Genomic DNA, 17,986 nt, shown 5'->3' on the forward strand with positions numbered 1-17,986 from the left:
GACAACTTATTCTCGAGTAAGTTTGTTGATCTTTTTGGATCGATTTTTTGCTTGTTTATCGAGTTGGGTGAGCTCTTGACGGGTAGATTTTATTGAAGAATCGATCAAAGTCTTGAAGTTTCGTTCGAGTTGTCTTCAAAGAAGTTTCAATCTTCGAAGCTTTTTTTTCCTTTTTCTTTAAAGTCAATTTAAAATTTTATGATTTGAAAGTCTTTGTTTTGTGAACATTTCTCTTGAATATCTTAATCTTTTAAGGCGAATTATTGGGGTTCTATTTATAGAGCTTTTCTTGGACATATGGGCTTCGCTTTAGTGACTTTTGGGCTTGGGCTTTGTTAAATTTAGGCTTAGCTATTGGGCCTTGGGCCTTGGGCCTTTTAATTATGGTCCATACTAACCCGTTATAAAACACATATGCTAGGGAAATATTTCCACACCAACCAATGTGAGACATCGTTTATAAAATTTTCAATAAATAATAAACTATCTGGGAAAATAAGCAAATTACATACGAAGCATCACAGTTGAAATCAAGTCACCACTATGTACCCTCACACAAGAAAACAGTTGAAATGGCATTAACAAAATGTGCTCTAATTATTATTATAACAGCAAAAACTACGGAAGGGATCTAAATTGGCAGCCATTTAAACCAGGCTGCTGCTCATGCTGTTCAAAAAGAGATGATGATAGTACTTACTACGTACACCATTCCACTGATGTAAGTAAATGCTTCAACATTCACAATTAATCAAAGAAACGAGACAAGGTAGTAATATAGCTTGTAAGTTTGAACGAATGAGGATGCTTACTTCTTTCCACTTGGCTCCAATTTCATGTCTTGAAGGTTCAGCAACAGATCATCCGAATTCAGGTATACCCTGTTGGATGAGTGCGCAATTGTGTGTGCGATTTCTCTTGCTGCTTCGATCTTCCTCAGAGTCATGAACGCCGGGTTATTGGCAACAGCTTGCCCTATCAGCTGCCCACTCTTGGCTTCTCCCTGGTACCCACATCAGAGAGAGCAAACAATTTATGAACTGATTAATATATATTGCAAACCAACAAAGAAAGGTTGGTAATGAATTCGTTTATCATCTGTTAACCTCACCTGGGCTCTAATGACGGCACTTTTCTTGTCCTGTTCAGCCTTTTCGACGACGAATTTAGCTCTTTCGGCTTCTTGGGCAGCCACTTGTTTGGCTTCAATGGCAGCTGTAAACTCCTTTCCGAAAGTTAAACTTGTTATGGACACATCATCAAGAGCAATGTTGAAATTGGCTGCTCTCTCAGTTAAAGTCTTTCGGATTTCTCTACTTACAGCCTGAAAATGAACAGGCAATCAGCATAACACTAACATAAGGAGGTAAATGCATAACGTATAAATAGAAGGAACAATATTCAGTTCAGCTAAAAAAAAAAAAATGAATCAATGAGATGAACAAGGCAGATACACATACACATTGGAAACCTAACTAGCAGAGAATAAGTGTCACTTTACCTCTCTTTGCGTGATAAGTTGGCTGGCATTATACTGGGCGACTACAGATTTCAGAGTTTCTTGAATGATTGAAGGCAGAACTCTGTCGTTATAATTTTCACCAAGTGTTCTATACATTGTAGGTAATTCATTCGGCAATGGACGGGTAAGAACTCGGAGACCAATCCTAACCTGCACACCAGTCCGAAGATATATAATTACTTGGCATAACAATGATGGATAATTGAAATACCTACAGAATTTTCAAATTGGCAAAAAAAAAAAAAAAAAAAAAAAAAAAAAAAAAAAAAAAAAAAAAAAANTCAGCATAACACTAACATAAGGAGGTAAATGCATAACGTATAAATAGAAGGAACAATATTCAGTTCAGCTAAAAAAAAAAAAATGAATCAATGAGATGAACAAGGCAGATACACATACACATTGGAAACCTAACTAGCAGAGAATAAGTGTCACTTTACCTCTCTTTGCGTGATAAGTTGGCTGGCATTATACTGGGCGACTACAGATTTCAGAGTTTCTTGAATGATTGAAGGCAGAACTCTGTCGTTATAATTTTCACCAAGTGTTCTATACATTGTAGGTAATTCATTCGGCAATGGACGGGTAAGAACTCGGAGACCAATCCTAACCTGCACACCAGTCCGAAGATATATAATTACTTGGCATAACAATGATGGATAATTGAAATACCTACAGAATTTTCAAATTGGCAAAAAAAAAAAAAAAAAAAAAAAAAAAAAAAAACTAACAGCAAGTAATGCTCATTGTAGACAGGGCACAAAATGAACCTACAGACCAAATTAACAACCAAGAAAGTCATCTCAATGAGAAAATGAACTCATCAAATCCATTGTTTGGAGATTTCAAGGTAAACAAATTTATCACACAAGATTTCAAGGTTTTCCAGGATTTAAATAATATAATTTTTTTTTAATAGAAATCAGAAGACGATGATATTTATAAATCGAGGTGATACAGAAAAAGGGGAGATGAGATATCCCCACCATACCAAAGGGCTACTACAAAATGCTCCCAATTGGTGTAAATCTGAACTAGATCAGAATCTGGAAAGGGAAAAGAAAACTCGTGCAGCTGCAACCCACATAATTATTAGTATTGGTCATTCAAGTGTTATTCCACTAATTTCAAAAGCTTAAAAAGGTCTTAAAGCAGTAGAAACAGTAAGAGTACTAAAAGAAGATCAATAAACATCATCATTCATTTTACGTCCTCACTTGAAATATTTAGAATTAATTTTAGAATTCAACTGAGTAGAATACAAAGCCCACACTCTATAACTGTAACTTACAGAACAAATAAAAAAGAAAATATAATAAAAGGAAATAGAATGACCAGGGATGAAAAGAATAAGAGAAACGATGAAGGACAAATCCAATAGAGGGATAAACTAACTTGTTTAAAGTGACTTGAAACGTCGACAAGATTAAATGGATTCTTTAAACAAAGGATATGATATGTAAACCCAGTTGATAGCTAGATATTAAGTTATAAATTCCAAATGGGGTAACATAGAACACTTGGAGACACCAAAACATCGGCCAGTTTTACACATGAAAATCTCAACATGTTCCAAGTTTTGAGCTAATCGCTTGAATGTTGAGTATTGAAAGTAGTCTAAAGCAGGTCCGAGCTGGAATTCATCAACAATAAAAATAAATATTAAAAAAACATGGCATCTTCAAATAAAAGAAATATCACACCATTTGCAGGTCTCGGCTTCCAGAAGTACTCTCCACTAAATGGGGTCGAGCACGGACATCGTATATGATTGGCCTCTCAAACCAAGGAATCATCAGATGCGTTCCTTCGGGATAAACCTGAAAGTTATGACAAGGAGAAAATTGTTCAAACTATGTTGCTTGAGGCAACCAGGAACCATAGATGTTCAAACTATATGCTAAAGTCAGCCAAGAACCAGGTATTATAAAAATCTTTCAAGAATGGACCAGATTTAACCTTATCTTTCACTCCAACTACACGATTAAACACAATAGCCCGATGCCCTCCCTCAACATTGTAGAGACTGTTGGCAGCTGCATATAACCCAATCCCACCAATAATTCCAATCTTCACCAAAGCAGAAGCTGCACCACCACCAGGTACATTGGGAACCCTGACATTGTTCAAATTCATATTCCAAGATGCTGAAAATTATAAAAAAAAAAAAAAAAAAAAAAAAAAAAAAACAAAGGTTAGTATGGATTAACAGTAGAAATTAAACAGATGAGTTTTTTTACTCAGAAAAACATGCAGACAGTTTGAAATATGAGTATATAATATAAGACAGACAAGAATAGGTCGATGAGAAGACACAAATAAAATTAATGGAAGGGAGAAAACTGGGTAAAGTCAGCAGATATACAAAATAAAATCTCACATCAACAAACATTTTCTCACAGCTGATTAAAAATAAATAAATCTTTTATAGTATACAAGTAAACTACATGTTTTAAACTAATATAAATGATGAAATAGTTACGAATCAACTATCATGAGAATCCTAATTTTAAACAACGTATCAAAAAGTTCCCATCAATGCTTTTCTAGGCACTGAACATGTTGTAATAGTTCATCTATAGAAAATAACGGGAACCAGCATCCAAAGTTGAATAGAGAGAGAGAGAGAGGCAGGGCAAAGCTCAAATAAACAAACAATTTAACGGCCCCCACACTTGCATATACATTGAAAAGCATTGTAGAAAAAAAAAAACATAATCCATTTCGTAAATTAAAATTTAGCCAAATACATTCTCTCAAAAAGGAATTGTAATCTTCGGTTCCAATGTTCTAGTTTAAATTTGGCCAAATTATCCTCGTTAAGTGAAGAATGATTCCACCTACTTGAAAGATCCCTAGTGATTGGATTTAATATTAGTTCGATGTAGGTGCACACATTTGACGAGTAGCTGACTTTTTTTTTTTTTGCGAAACTTAGGATGAAAGCAGAAAGTGGCACATGTGGAGGGAGCTAATGACGCAATAGCAGAGGAGAGATGCTGAGAAGGGCTCTAGTCGCAGAGGCCTCCATGCCACTAAAGATGATCGCATTCCGGAAGCTAGAATGCTCCAGGTAGGAAAAATTTTGAATTACTCAACAAATTCATTGCTGGGTAGAATATACTCATCGGATCACTCCAATCAAAATCACAAAAACAAAGAACCCCAAAAGATTTCAATTCCCATATTCCGTACCAGCTTCCGTCCACGAGATTCAGAAGTACGCAAGTATCCAATCACAAGATCATAAAAATCAAGTTACAAATAATAGCCAGATACGATTTTCAATCAAGTAAGAGAGGAAATTGCAAGAGATTGGAAATGAATTTGTCGTTCGACAAGTTTAATAGCGCATCAAATAAAAATGCCATTGAATAATCAGAGAAAACTGAACCGAAAAGTTGAGAGTTTACTTGATGAATCTTGAACGCAACCCGGGGGTTTAGGGTTTAGCTGGTTGAATAGTGGAAGAAGCTCTGATTTCGGGGCGTAGGGTTTTATATGTCTGTCGGCTCCTCAACTCTGGGCTTTCTCTATCGGAGGCCCATTTTAGTACCACCCATGCTCGAAATAATATGAATTTTTTTATTAAAAAAATAAATAAAAATTTGACTATTTTACCTTTATTTATTTATTAATTAATAATTTGATTCAAATTATTTATTATCCATTTAATATTAATCGTAAATAATTTTACAATTAAATATAAATTCAAAATTTCAACTCAATTTTCCATTTATTAGGAATTTATTTAATTTTTTTAATCAATAATTCAGATGACTTAGAAATTGTATTCACCCTCACAGCACATTGTCTATCTCAAAACAACCATACACTACCTATACTACCTATAGTACGAGCTGATTTGCAACTACTCATCCCTCGGAAAGAAAAAGGTAATTTCGAAAAAAGAAAAGAGCGAGGTAGTTATTTTTATTGTTTCTGCGAACGGAAGATCATTTACTTGACTAATGAAATTGGTCAACCTCGTTTTGGTTTTAGCTAAACATTATTTTCACTGGTTAAGTTTTCTATGACCAAACATTGTAAGAACGAGTTTTTTCCTTGTGTATTTACTCCCTCTGTAATGACCTAGATCCACTACCAACAGATATTATCTTCTTTAGGCTTTCCCTTTCAGACTTCCTCTCTATGATTTAAAATGGTATAAGAGTTAGACACCGAACGATTGAAGACATTTTTTCAGTATACATTTTAATTTTCATCGAATAAAGAGGTATAAACATAATGAATTTGAATGAAATGGTTACCGGTATACAAAAGTTTATGGCATCTTGCTATTTTTTCATGACTACCTATCATAGATGAAAATTTCTACTGCATGACTTTCATTGTGACCTCGACACGTGGAATCATTTAACGTAATAGTACTAAGATTGTTTAAGAGACGTAATACAAGTTCGATAAATAAATAAACGAATATCCAAAAGACTTCAAGACCTACCGGTGCCAGAAAGTAACCAACAATAAGCAACTTAATACTCTCCCTATGATCAGAGAACGAGTCAAAACCAAAAGAACAATAAAAGAAAGATGTTCTATCTTTAATCAACCAATCAAGATAACGAGTCAAAACCAAACGAACCATTAAGAAAAAAAAAAAGAAGCCAAATACTTGGCTAAGAAGGACAGGGCCAAGATTTACAGTGATTTACGCCTTAAAATAGAGTGTATAATTAACTACAAATTGAGTCACTCTTCTCAACCACTATCGAAAAATCCACTAAGACTTTCAAATCAAGTGAATGATAAATCATAAAAAGATACAACACAATATTTTCTTTCCATACTGTGGTTTGGCTAAATTAAATATGAATCACAACACACCTATCTATGTTTTACCTATTTTTACCATAGTAACAGTTGAGAGAATTGGAAGGGAAACCTTTTGTCTTACCTCCTCATCTCCAAGATTCCAATCATTTCTCCCATTTCCTAGACAGGCATTGCAAGGAAAGACAGATCCCAATGTTAGGATTGACTTACAGATTTTAAGAATGAATTGTATGAGATTCATTTCTACAATGTGAAGTCCACTCGAGTCTGTTCTATTAGTCACGCCCTCTAGTCGAGAGTTTCGGAGAAAGGTTTCTCCGTTAGGACCTATCATAAAAGAAAATAACTAAAATATTCAAACACAAACAACAGTAGCAGCTAAAATGCATTTACTCGAAAAGGCACTGTTCAAGCTATAATGCATTTTATATTTCAGATAGAACATCCCTGATTACAAAAATAATAAATGCTTACAGATAAATAAATAAGTTTTCGCAATGCAGAAAACTGTGAAACTATATGACAATTCTGTAAAAATTAGAAACATACATTTGAGTTCTAGTTCACCATCATGTGGTCAAATCCAGCCCCTGCCTGAAGTGCTGGAACTCTACTCATTCCTACATTGTGTAGCAACTGTTGCAGCCACCTCCTAGTGGTCGCATCATCCTGTAAATATTAAAAGTTGTAAATGATTCAAACAGAACGCTAATTCATGGGGGCCTAATTAGGACGACAAAAGTGAAACAGTTTTAGAATCGGAAGAAACGTTGACTTAAACGATGGTTTTGAGAATAGTTCATTTGAACCAAGGCATCTCGATCATGCAATATTAATACTACGTTAAGAAGAATCAAACTTCACTTATGCAACAAAGGCTTCAAGATATTTCCAGTGGGGTTTCATTTATTTTTAGATGGTTAAAATTTATGATGGATGATAATAAAGAGAGGCTTATTTACATAGTGCCTAATTATGGCCATAAAGTGTGCTAATTATGGTCATAAAATATGAAAGTTACGACTCTTGGAATTTCTCATGGAAGGTTAAGGGTTTTCATTTAAAGGCTATATAAAGCCATCTATGTTATCTTTGTAAAGATAGCCAAGGACTAAGATTGTTCACAATTCTATATAGTTTAGATTGCATGTTTAGAATCATTCAAGCTTGACATGATCGATCTTATTTGTGGAGTGATTCGGATCTCAATCAACTGTTCTTGCCTTGAGATATTTGATAAACAAAGTAATCTGAATTTTACTTTCCCTTGGAGTGATTCTTTATCATTAGGGCTAAGTGCTCTTACTTTTCCTTTCCAATTTTATGTAGTTTAGATTGCATGTTTAGAATCATTCAAGCTAGACATGATCGATCTTCCTTGTAAAGTGATTTGAATCTCAAACAAGTGTTCTTACTTTAAGATATTCGATCAACAAGGTAATCAAAATCCTACTTCCCTTGTAGTGAATTCTTATCATCTGGTATCAGAGCTTTCCTTTGAGTTAATTTCTTATCATTTGGTATCAGAGTTTTCCCTTGAGTTGAAGACTCATTCGAAAAATACATTTAGAAGAACGCATTAATTTCAAAAGCCCTTTTGTTTTAGAATTTTTATTATGCAAATAAAGCATGAAATTTTTTTAGAGTACTTTTAACAGATTAAAAGCACCTTGTATTCCTCTACAAGTCATATTATAAAACCACATCCTAATTCAGTGCTTTCTCTAAATCACCGCAAAGTGCTTTTCAATATTCAAAAGAGTACATAAATAAACCATTTAACTAAACAAAAAAATCCCCACTTGGATAAATGGCATAATCATTCTACTCGAAATCTTAGCCTAACATTGAACATGAACTAAAAAAGTACTTAACAAGGGAAGTTCACTGATTAAATGACATTTTTTTTTTATATAATTATTATTCAGCATACCTACTCGAAAATGTTTTCTCTCATCAGAAGCCCTAGAAAGGAAAATTGAAGTCCATGTAGAAAAGGCACTTACCCGGAGGCAGCCATTGAAAGTAGCATCTCTCAACATATCTGGAAGACAGCTCCTTAAGGCATCGCAAGCTCTGAGCAATGGCACAAGTTAAAGAAACAGGGAAGACGAATACCTCAAATGAAATGTGAATCTACTTTTACTCACTTTGGGTTATCGGACAATCGAAGATAACATCGTATTATGTGCTTCAACAGACGAGAGGAAGGTTGTTCAGAAAGAGCTGCTACCATGTTCCCCAGAACTCGACCAACAGCAAAAAATCGCTCAGCTGTAGTACAAATATAATCCAACCCCACATCATCCAGCAAAATTTTCTGCACAATAAATGTTGCAACCTGCAGCTCAAAATCATTAGTCATTGTAGCTTTGAAGAAGTCAAATATTTTGCGTAATATTTCTAATACTTGGTTCAAAATATGGATTTTAACTCCCACAAAATGCCATATAGATTCTATAATAGATCATTTGCTAGTGATATAAGGCACAAGATGAGATAAAATTGCAGCCTGTTCACATTGGTAGAACACAGAAAGAAAGAAACAGAGAAATAGAAGTAGCATCAGGAAACTCAACTGTTTTTGACAACTCGCTTCCCATTTCCATGGTACGCAGGCATAGAGGAATTATTTCAGTGGACAGAAGAAAACTGATTACTTCAGTATCATCTACCTGGTAAGTCAAAGGAGGAAAACAGAATTTATCACAATTTCAAAAGACCAACCCGATTTGTAGAAACATGGCTTTCACCCCAAGTAAAACAAAATTAAAACGATACCATCTCTTAAAAAAGTGTGTGCATGTGCACCTTGAGATATTGTAGAGAAAGGTAAGAGGTATACTCTTATACTTCGGTTTACAGGCTTTAACGAAACACTCTTATACATAGACTACAATATCAAATTCTCATTCAAATAGTGAAACACTGACCAATATCATGTCTGCAGACCAAAAAAGTTGCCAGGTATATTTTCTTTTCCCCTGAATATACCGAAACAATTCTAACTTATCTAAGCTGATTACGCTAAAGCTTTATATGAATCATTTCTTAGATAGATTCTAAATGACAATATCTTTACCAATTTACCTTGGGGCACATATTAGGTTTTCTTTCTTCCCTTTTTCTTTTTCTTTATTTTTTTCTTTCTATTTTTTCTGGCTAAGGAAGCCTAGAAAAAGGTCATGCAAAACATAGGCCATCACCACATACCAGAGCCCCCAAGAATAACTACAAGAAAGAGTTTCAGTCTTTAATGATCAATGAAAGATAAATTATCACCCAAAAAGAGTTAGAAGCATAAGCCAATCAGAAAATACGTACAAGAAAGTACAAAAAGTGAACATATTAAAGCTAGTCACATAAACCAGCTTTTTCTAAAGTAAAGGATCAAGTAAGTTATATAAATATTGTGGTAGTCCAGTGAAAATGATGTTAAAATCCCATCATTTTATAACTTAATCTGATGGCTTCTTTAACTATAAAGCAATGTTTCACTTGACATTAAAAGAAACAACAAAAACAAAAAGACACTGGCCACACTTGATGTTTAGAAGAAAGATTTAGATCTTGTGACGTATTAAAAACAAAAGGTGCGGAAATTTATTATTTAGAAGAAAGATTTGGATCTTACGTGGTAATAAAGACAAAAGGTCCGGTAATCATGCAATTAAAGTTTCATTTCATTCTCTCCACATCCTACTTGCATACTTTTCCATTTATATACAAAGGTGAATCAAAACTTTGTAAGTGCCCATTAAAAAAGAAAGAAAAAAAGAGAGAGAGAGTAAGCTCATGCTTTAAAGTGAGATAGAGAGAAAGCTCATGCATTGAAGTGAATACCTTCACCAACGCACCGATGACACCCAAGCTAGTAAGGCGCAAGTACTCAAAAGGCCTTGACTTGCTTGTTGTGTTAAGGAAAGGATACAAATACAACGGTATGTGAGCTGCAGAGGATAAAATTCAGTATATTATTCAATTTTTGAAACAAGCAAGTTATAAGAATAGTGGGAAATATTATGAGAATTCAATCATCTTAAGTCAGTGAAAAAAATCCTAGGACTGCTAACTGCTCCGTGTTGCGATCGTACGTTGTGATTTTGACACACTCACAACAAGCCTTAAGGAGAACTCAAGCCTCATTCATATTTTTTGCCCAACTTTGTAGCTTTGTTGGACCTTAGGTGAGTTTTGTCTTCGCTAACCTAACACAATGTGCACGGAGTCCAAGCTTGTTAGATCATACACGCCGCTTGTGCATGCATGTTCAATCGTCTGTGACTCTAGCTAACTTGCCTCCACACTATGCCAAGGCTTGACCTCCCTACTCTAGGTCAAGGTCTCTCGAAAGCACATCATCATCTAGGTTCCCATCGAATGATCCATGCATCGTTATGTTGTCCCATGTCCCGGGATAGCTCGGCCATCGTGTTTTGCTTGGATATATCAATTGGAACTAACCCACACGTCATTCATCTCATCAGGACATCCCAAACATTCATCCATTTGAGTTTTACTGGGGCATTGGACCCTCCCGTGTCAATGTTGAATCGTTTACGGAATCCATTCCGAATAGCGGGTGCATAATCCAACCTTCAACACATGGGCTGGGGTGCAATGTCGGCGCACCCGTGCAGTCTAACATTGTCCTTGAGAGACCCTTCTCAAATGAAGAAATCTGAGACGCTCATCGCGCAACGCACGCCCATGTTGTGACACACGTATGTGCTACAAGGTAGCTCGCTTAGGCCACAGGGCCCAGAGGTGGTGGAGAGCTAACACCATACCTCCCCCATAGTACATTTTGAGGCATTTCCAATCTTTCTCTAATAAACGTCATTTTGGCGAGCAATCACACGACCTCGTGCAGCATCCGTCGAGTTGACACCAAATTTGGTGAGCTTTCATCTTTCATATAGACGGACTTAACTCCATAGCCACATGCCAAAACTCATATCGAAACTCCGACTTCTAAGGTTATGGCCCGGCGCCCTACCCGACCCTTTTCGAGCTTGTCTTCAACACTCGAGCCGCCTCGTTCTCTCGAACCTTATGTATGTCTCAGCTTGGCTTGAATGCACACTCTTGGTGTGTTGGATGATGCACCATCCTCCTCGCCCACATCATGACACTTCTCAATCTTGGTCCTCACGTGGCCGGATGGGCACCATTTGAGGGTCGTCCCCTGTCTATCTTGCATGTGGTGGTCACAACCTACTTTTCTCAATGAGGTTGTGACACTCAACACCCAAATCATATATGTATTCAAATACGTTTTGCCAGACATCCAATAGAGAAGTAAAATTGTGGCTTATGCAGAAGTCATATTTTTATGATGTCCCTTCTCCATTATGGTGCTGGCCCTTTTAAAGTGTTTGTGAGCTATAGTTCACATGGCTAGCTCTAGCTGCCCCCCCACCCCCTCAAAGAGTAACCAGTGTAAATCTTTTCAAGGACACGTTGACCGTGTGTTGAAGATGTATTGAGGAGCATTGATGAATGAATTAATGAGCAAAAAGAGTTCAAACATTAACAAGACCAACAACATTACCATTGAGAAACAACATCCTTGTATCTGAGTGAGAGGCTACACACTGCAAAAGACACGCAGAAAGAGATAAAACAGCAGAAGTTGTAGTTTTATATAGACATATGCGTGTGTCCACAAAACCATATACAATTTCATTCCATGATGTAACAAGTTCACCAAGGAGTGACCTGAAGAAGAGCAAGAGCATTGCAAACTCTATTTGACTGTGCAGGGGTTAGATTTGGGGGTGAAAGAACAGGATATATTGATACAATCTCCTGTCAGAGCCCAAACAACAACAAAAGATTAACAAAATACACGGTGACATAAAGAACATAACATTTGATCACAGCAATATTCCGACAATTAAAGCAGCATACTTGCAATAAGGCAGCAATGGTTCCAAAAGAGTTCCACAACAATGGGGCCAAATCTTGAAACAGCTCCCTCTTCTAAAAATAAAAACAGAAACAAATTAGAGCATTAGATATGATCAACTGCATGTATATACAAGAATATTTCCACATGATGGGCTAAACCTTTCGCAAACAATGACAAAGGATCAGCCAAAACTTTTTCGTAGCTAGGAAACAGAATCTCAACGGCAGATTTTATAGTTGTTACGTCCATTTCCCGTGCAACCATTGTTCGAACTTCCGTAACAAAAAATGGGACCAAGAAGTACGGAGAAAAGAGGAAGAAGACTTCTCTATTAGCTTGGAATCAAAAGGTCAAATTCTTCCTTTCTTTCTCTTAATCGGTTGGGTTAAGTTTCATTTGCTTTTATCTCAGTCTATTCCATACAAAACAATCCACAGAGAAGCACTAACATGTCCAAGGATGAGAACTAGGTTCGACCTCGCATCAATCCCCAAATTGGCTGTGATGAATCACGCAGCAACGATAACTTAATATCAAATAAACACTGCCGCTCACCCCAATCACTTTCAGCCACAGTAAGTTACAAGAAAGAAAGAACCAAATAAAGCACCAATACCAAACCCCGAATACCTTCCTCCTCCAAGTCCTCAAAGATCAAGGAATTTTACCTTCGAAAGTTCAAGTAGAGCGTTCTCACGGAGATCCGGATTGCTGAGGTCGAGCACCAACTGCTCCGAAGAAGCCATTTTACGCTCCTTGTTCGGTGGAGCTCCAGAGGCACTGGGGATGGACGGACCAGGACCAGGACCAGGACCTCCAAACGCAGCACTCATGGAGAGTGATTGAGGGAGATTCGACATTCTCGACGCTCAAGAACCTTCGAGCTTCTACGATGCTCTCCGATTTCACGCCGGCGAGGAGAAGTATGGAAGTTCGTTTTAGTTTATCAGAGAGACAACCTTGTTTGGGTGCAGCCGCTAGATGTCCGCCTGGGGGCTGGGGCGTTCCTGGTCCCTGTCTGCTCTCCCTCCTACTCCATATCGGACCTTTTATTTGGTCTTGGCCCGGTTCAAAATTATACTAATAACTTTAATTTTATTTTTTACGATAATCAAAATCATTAATCAGTAATTATATATTTTATCACGTGAATTTCTTATTTTAATGTGCAACATTTTGTTATGATTTTTTAGATTTACTCGAAAAATACGTCTAATACTGCCTGTTCCCACCACGACAATGCATTACACCTTTACCGTACGCGTTTGGTGAATTTGAGATTACCACACGTAAAATATCTTTTTATTTCCTTTTGGGTCCTATTGTCGTTCTAATAACATCTGGAATAATAATTAATGTTCGTACATCGAAGAGATAAACGACTAAACTCTTTCTAATATATAAACATTATATATTATACGTAAACGAGCATCACGAGCATCACTGACAAACTCCTCCTTGTCCAGTTGTGAAATTACAAAACGACCATTATGAAACAGATAGACTACCTCGAGTCATTTTAACAAATTTGTTACACTGCAACATCTCGAGCGCGTCTCGTGTTTGTTTTCGATGACGTTACATCACGAGCATGCTCGTTATACTTGTTGTCAATATAAGTTCATAAAAGTAAATCATATGTTCGTACACTCGACCTTTCACATTTTTCGTGCCTCGAAAGTTGATAGAGTATTTTCCTGTAGAAAAGCTTCTATACACAACTTATAATAATTCCAATCATCATCGTTTTGTTTGTCTACCGATAGATTGTTTCCGCCATTGATTTTTCTTGAGTGTTAGACTCGAACACAAGACGAAGAACATGAATTTGAATAAATAACCAAACCCTAATATCAATGATCTCTTAATCGACAAGCTACTAACGCATCATAACTCATAGATAAACGATACAACGTCAATTTCTAGAGTAGAAAGAAGTAAAAAAAATGACAAATTAATTGGCCAATAGGTTTTCACAAATTTTTTGAACGAACATAGAGCAATAATTTCTATATTTTGAAGAGCTGCTTTGGATCGAATGCACAATTTCTATCGTGTGCGGAATCTCAAGTCTTGAATGGAGTTCAGACCTCGAGATTACAGTGCTGAAGCAAAGCTGTTTTTGCTGCATCGTGATCGCGCAGAAACAGATCCTCTTTCTGTTCCATCGTCCCAGCAGGTACAGATTTTGTTTTGTTTTTTTTTTTGGTTCGGTTCTCCGTCATTGAATCCTTACTCAACTGGCTGATACGGAAGTGAGTTTTACACTATCTTCGATTCATGCATGTGGAAATTTTGTGTGCGCTGACATTAGAAGCCTATAAACATGCTAATTGGTGCGTGAGCGTTGTGGGGAGGGAGATTTGGAGATGAAATTCCGTAGGATTTGGACAGAGAAATGGGCATAACTCAGAAGTCGGGGAAATTGATTACACTGAACAATAACAGAGCTCGGTGAGAAAACTCAAGTAGTGATGCGTGGGTTTGGTGAGAATGTCAGCCAGCTCGTTTTCAGAATGGAGGAAACTGAATATTAGGAGGTTTGTTAATAGCCTGTTCTTGGACGACGTGATTATCTATCTATACATGTTTCACTGTGTGCACCACTGGGTTTGCAACTAAGCAAATTACATTTAGACAATTACTTGAGAGCAGATGGGGAGTTGGCAAAAGAAGTAGGTTCCTCGAGAATAGTCTTCACGCAAGAAATTGCAGTAACACTTACAAAACCATGGTGTTCAACGAAACAAAATATGTTTCCTTGGTGCAATGACAGTTATTTCTTTCTATTTTAACATTTCAATTAACCCTTTAAAGTGCTGAAACAAATTCGGTTAATATCTTACTCTAGGCCAACATTGCTGATGATCAAATTGTCAAATATGATGATCCACTTAGAGCGTCAGATGACGATGCAACTGTTTCAGGCGTCTATTTGGAAGATACAGAAAATTCTTCTGCCATAGGAGTTCCTTCTGAATCTGCATTTCCACCTGCAGAAAGGGATTGGTCCTCGTTCACGAGATTCATGATGCAGAGATTTTCTGTCTCTAAATTGGTCTCAGTTACTTCAGTAAGAACCTTTCACGTCTTCTTTTACTTATTTTAAACATTTCAATATTCTTGCTATATGAACTTCGATTTGTTCTTAAATTTAGGGGAAATTATGCTCTTTACGTGTAACAATGGATGTTTCTACATAGCTCATTCAAATTCATGAGCCATTAAATGTTCAGATTTTGGCATGACATGAGTATAGATTTTCAATTTTAGTTTCAATCCATCTTATAGTTGGTAATAATTGATTTTTCCCCCTTGATTATAGGTGTCCAATGCAATATTAAAAGTTGGGAAAAGTATGGCACCTACTTTTGTTATTTTACTTTTAGCACCTTTCACTTCATTGGTCAGTACGATACTATATCAGTGGCATAAAGTTGCTAGAGCAGGTCATGTTTTTTAAGGTTACACTTACACATTGATGGCTTGGGGTAGCAGCATATGAGAGATCTTCAACTGACAAGCATTTGGAGGAACTTGAAGATCCTCAGAACATTACAGAAAACGAAGTCAAGGTTGTTACACGCCAAGATTATATTAACCGCTTGCGTGAGTTCAAGGATGACTTGGTTCGTGCTTGGAATGCAAGTGATCGCGTGACATCTTTGAAGATATCTGTGAAGGTTAGTATTACTTAAAGACATACTACTTTTGTGTTCATTTCATAATTTGTTGTGTGCATGACCGTGCATCTGAGTTCTTATGTTATTCTACTTTTCTGTTGCAAATTAAAAAATCCTCCTAAAACTTATGTTAGTTACAATACATTTCTTGTATTTTAATTTGGTCAACCATATCCTTAAACTTTTTTTTTTCTTTTTTACTGCAATGTCACTCTTCATGTTAAATTTGTTAATTTTTCCAACAAATGTAATTGATATAGCTCATTCCTAAGCTACTAAGGTTGTTATCCTTAAATTTCAACTTTTTGGACTAAATAGTAGAGACTGAGAGAGATAGGCATCATAAGCATTACTTAATTGTGAATGAAAAATATAACACAGATATAAGGATGTGGTTGAAAGAGTAGACGATTTTGGGAGTTAAACTTTGGCTCTTAAACACTAAAGAAGTGGATGAAGGGGGGAACTTCTCCAATTGGCTATTGCCACCACACGCTAACTGAGGAAGTTACAATTTACATCCTTAAATTTCAACCTTTTTGGGCTAAATAGTAGAGACTGAAAGAGATCGGCATTATAAGCATTACTTAATTGAGAATGAAAATATAACAGATATAAGGATGTGGTTGAAAGGGCAGACGATTTTGGGAGTTAAAGTTTGGCTCTTAAACACTAAGCTACTATGGTTAGTGTTTAAGCTACTAAGGTTAGTGTTTAAGCTCTAAGGTTGTTACAATTTACATCCTTAAATTTCAACCTTTTTAGCTAAATAGTAGAGACTGAGAGAAATTGGCATTATAAGCATTCTTAATTGAGAATGAAAAATATAACAGATATAAGGATGTGGTTGAAAGAGCAGACGATTTTGGGAGTTAAAGTTTGGCTCTTAAACACTAAGAAGTGGATGAAAGGGGGAACTTCTCCAATTGGCTATTGCCACCACACGCTAACTGAGGAAGTCACATGATTCACATCCATCTTGTTGCTACACCTACAATGTCATGATTATATTGGTTTACCCTTTTTCTTTGGCAGCTAATAGGTTGTTGTCCTCTCAGAGGTATAAATATGGAAATTTATTTGGCAGCTGGATGGGAGAATTCATTAGGAAACTAGATATCAGATAAAAAGAAATAAAAGAAATGTTATCCCACGCATGTAGAAGGAAGAAAAATTGGGGAGTGTAATTTACAAGAGAAAGAAAGAGGGTATTCTATTAGATTGTTGGTATAATAAGTAAGAAAATAAAATAAATTAAAGGAGAGCCACTCGCTCCCTTCCAAAGTATACCATTTTGAAACATCAAGCTGAAAACTTGTGGATTTAATTTGAAATTTATTGGATTCAAAGCTTCACAATGGTGCTCTGTCTCTCTCTCTCATTTGTTTGTCATTATTCTCCTAGAAATATATGTATGACATGGGATGCCTTTTTATCTCTTCCTTAGCGTTTTGTTCTTTTTTCTTTTTCTTGTTGATTTCTTAGGTTGCCAAGCTTCTGAAGGATACGTCTGTTTTGCAATTTTATCCCACACTTTTTGTTCTAGTCACGGAAATTTTGGATATGCTTGGAAATTTTGTGTGGGATCGCATCAGGAGTAAAACTGAGTTCACTGAAGATGGGGCCAGATTTTGCTCCTTGCCAGGTTCTTTCTTGACAAATATGTATTGTTTAAAGATCTTTACTTTCAAGCATAATTTTAAGTTTGACTATTGCCATAAATTCTAATAGTATTTATGGGGTAGGATTTACATAAGTTGCCACCTTCCTAGTGTTGGGAGGAGTGGGGAATAACCTCTACATTGGATAAAAAAAAGTTTGTCTTGAGAAAGGCATAGGGACAGCCATGGGTATTTTTTATTTAAATTTTAAATTAATTAATTAATTAGTTTTTATGAATAACCAAACTTTCATTGAGAAGAAAATAATACTTGAGTTTTCTTTTTGTATGTCCTTGTATTCTTTCATTTTTCTCAATGAAAGCATGCCCTCTTACCAAAAAAAAAAAAAAAAAAAAAAAAAAAAAAAAAAAAAAAAAAAAAAAAAAAAAAAAAAAAAACAAAAAAAAAA

General features: G+C 36.0%; 3 protein-coding genes across 4 annotated transcripts in view; 1 reads left to right on the plus strand and 2 right to left on the minus strand.

The window, feature by feature from the left end:
* Nucleotides 1-524: 524 nt before the first annotated feature.
* Nucleotides 525-5,040, minus strand: LOC111480650 (prohibitin-1, mitochondrial-like). Its single transcript, XM_023125804.1, has 6 exons — nucleotides 4,936-5,040; nucleotides 3,482-3,669; nucleotides 3,226-3,342; nucleotides 1,963-2,133; nucleotides 1,112-1,324; nucleotides 525-1,003 (listed from the first exon to the last, which is right to left on the minus strand). The coding sequence occupies exons 2-6, from the start codon at nucleotides 3,656-3,658 to the stop codon at nucleotides 809-811; spliced, it is 873 nt and encodes a 290-aa protein (XP_022981572.1). The 5' UTR covers nucleotides 3,659-3,669; nucleotides 4,936-5,040; the 3' UTR covers nucleotides 525-808.
* A 1,120-nt stretch (nucleotides 5,041-6,160) lies between these two features.
* LOC111480635 (CCR4-NOT transcription complex subunit 9-like) lies at nucleotides 6,161-13,269 on the minus strand. The gene is made up of 10 exons (XM_023125784.1): nucleotides 12,902-13,269; nucleotides 12,233-12,304; nucleotides 12,041-12,130; nucleotides 11,874-11,916; nucleotides 10,163-10,269; nucleotides 8,899-8,994; nucleotides 8,470-8,660; nucleotides 8,326-8,395; nucleotides 6,869-6,988; nucleotides 6,161-6,646 (listed from the first exon to the last, which is right to left on the minus strand). Exons 1-9 carry the CDS (start codon nucleotides 13,091-13,093, stop codon nucleotides 6,878-6,880), a joined length of 972 nt encoding a protein of 323 aa, XP_022981552.1. The 5' UTR covers nucleotides 13,094-13,269; the 3' UTR covers nucleotides 6,161-6,646; nucleotides 6,869-6,877.
* An 846-nt stretch (nucleotides 13,270-14,115) lies between these two features.
* Nucleotides 14,116-17,986, plus strand: part of LOC111480518 (UPF0505 protein C16orf62 homolog) — an 18,882-nt gene continuing 15,011 nt past the window's right edge. For both annotated transcript variants that reach the window (XR_002717849.1, XM_023125608.1), the window contains exons 1-5: nucleotides 14,116-14,412; nucleotides 15,085-15,306; nucleotides 15,559-15,589; nucleotides 15,732-15,916; nucleotides 17,402-17,561. Coding sequence is in view for 1 of the 2 variants with exons in the window: in XM_023125608.1 (XP_022981376.1) it covers nucleotides 14,311-14,412; nucleotides 15,085-15,306; nucleotides 15,559-15,589; nucleotides 15,732-15,916; nucleotides 17,402-17,561 (700 nt within the window). In the remaining variant the exon portion in view is untranslated. The remainder of the gene's footprint in view (nucleotides 14,413-15,084; nucleotides 15,307-15,558; nucleotides 15,590-15,731; nucleotides 15,917-17,401; nucleotides 17,562-17,986) is intronic.

Source organism: Cucurbita maxima, unplaced genomic scaffold (assembly GCF_002738345.1).
Source record: "Cucurbita maxima cultivar Rimu unplaced genomic scaffold, Cmax_1.0 Cma_Scf00006, whole genome shotgun sequence".
NCBI lineage: Eukaryota > Viridiplantae > Streptophyta > Magnoliopsida > Cucurbitales > Cucurbitaceae > Cucurbita > Cucurbita maxima.

Excerpts from the sequence above, each read along its gene's own strand:
- LOC111480650 (XM_023125804.1), bottom strand. The coding sequence starts at position 3,658 with ATGAATTTGAACAATGTCAGGGTTCCCAATGTACCTGGTGGTGGTGCA. Across the intron at positions 3,343-3,481 it reads TAGTTGGAGTGAAAGATAAG|GTTTATCCCGAAGGAACGCA; the intron begins GTTAAATCTGGT and ends CATAACTTTCAG. Across the intron at positions 1,004-1,111 it reads GTGCCGTCATTAGAGCCCAG|GGAGAAGCCAAGAGTGGGCA; the intron begins GTGAGGTTAACA and ends TGTGGGTACCAG.
- LOC111480635 (XM_023125784.1), bottom strand. The coding sequence starts at position 13,093 with ATGTCGAATCTCCCTCAATCACTCTCCATGAGTGCTGCGTTTGGAGGT. Across the intron at positions 8,995-10,162 it reads TCATCGGTGCGTTGGTGAAG|GTAGATGATACTGAAGTAAT; the intron begins GTATTCACTTCA and ends TTGACTTACCAG. Across the intron at positions 8,396-8,469 it reads CGATTGTCCGATAACCCAAA|AGCTTGCGATGCCTTAAGGA; the intron begins GTGAGTAAAAGT and ends GCCATTGCTCAG.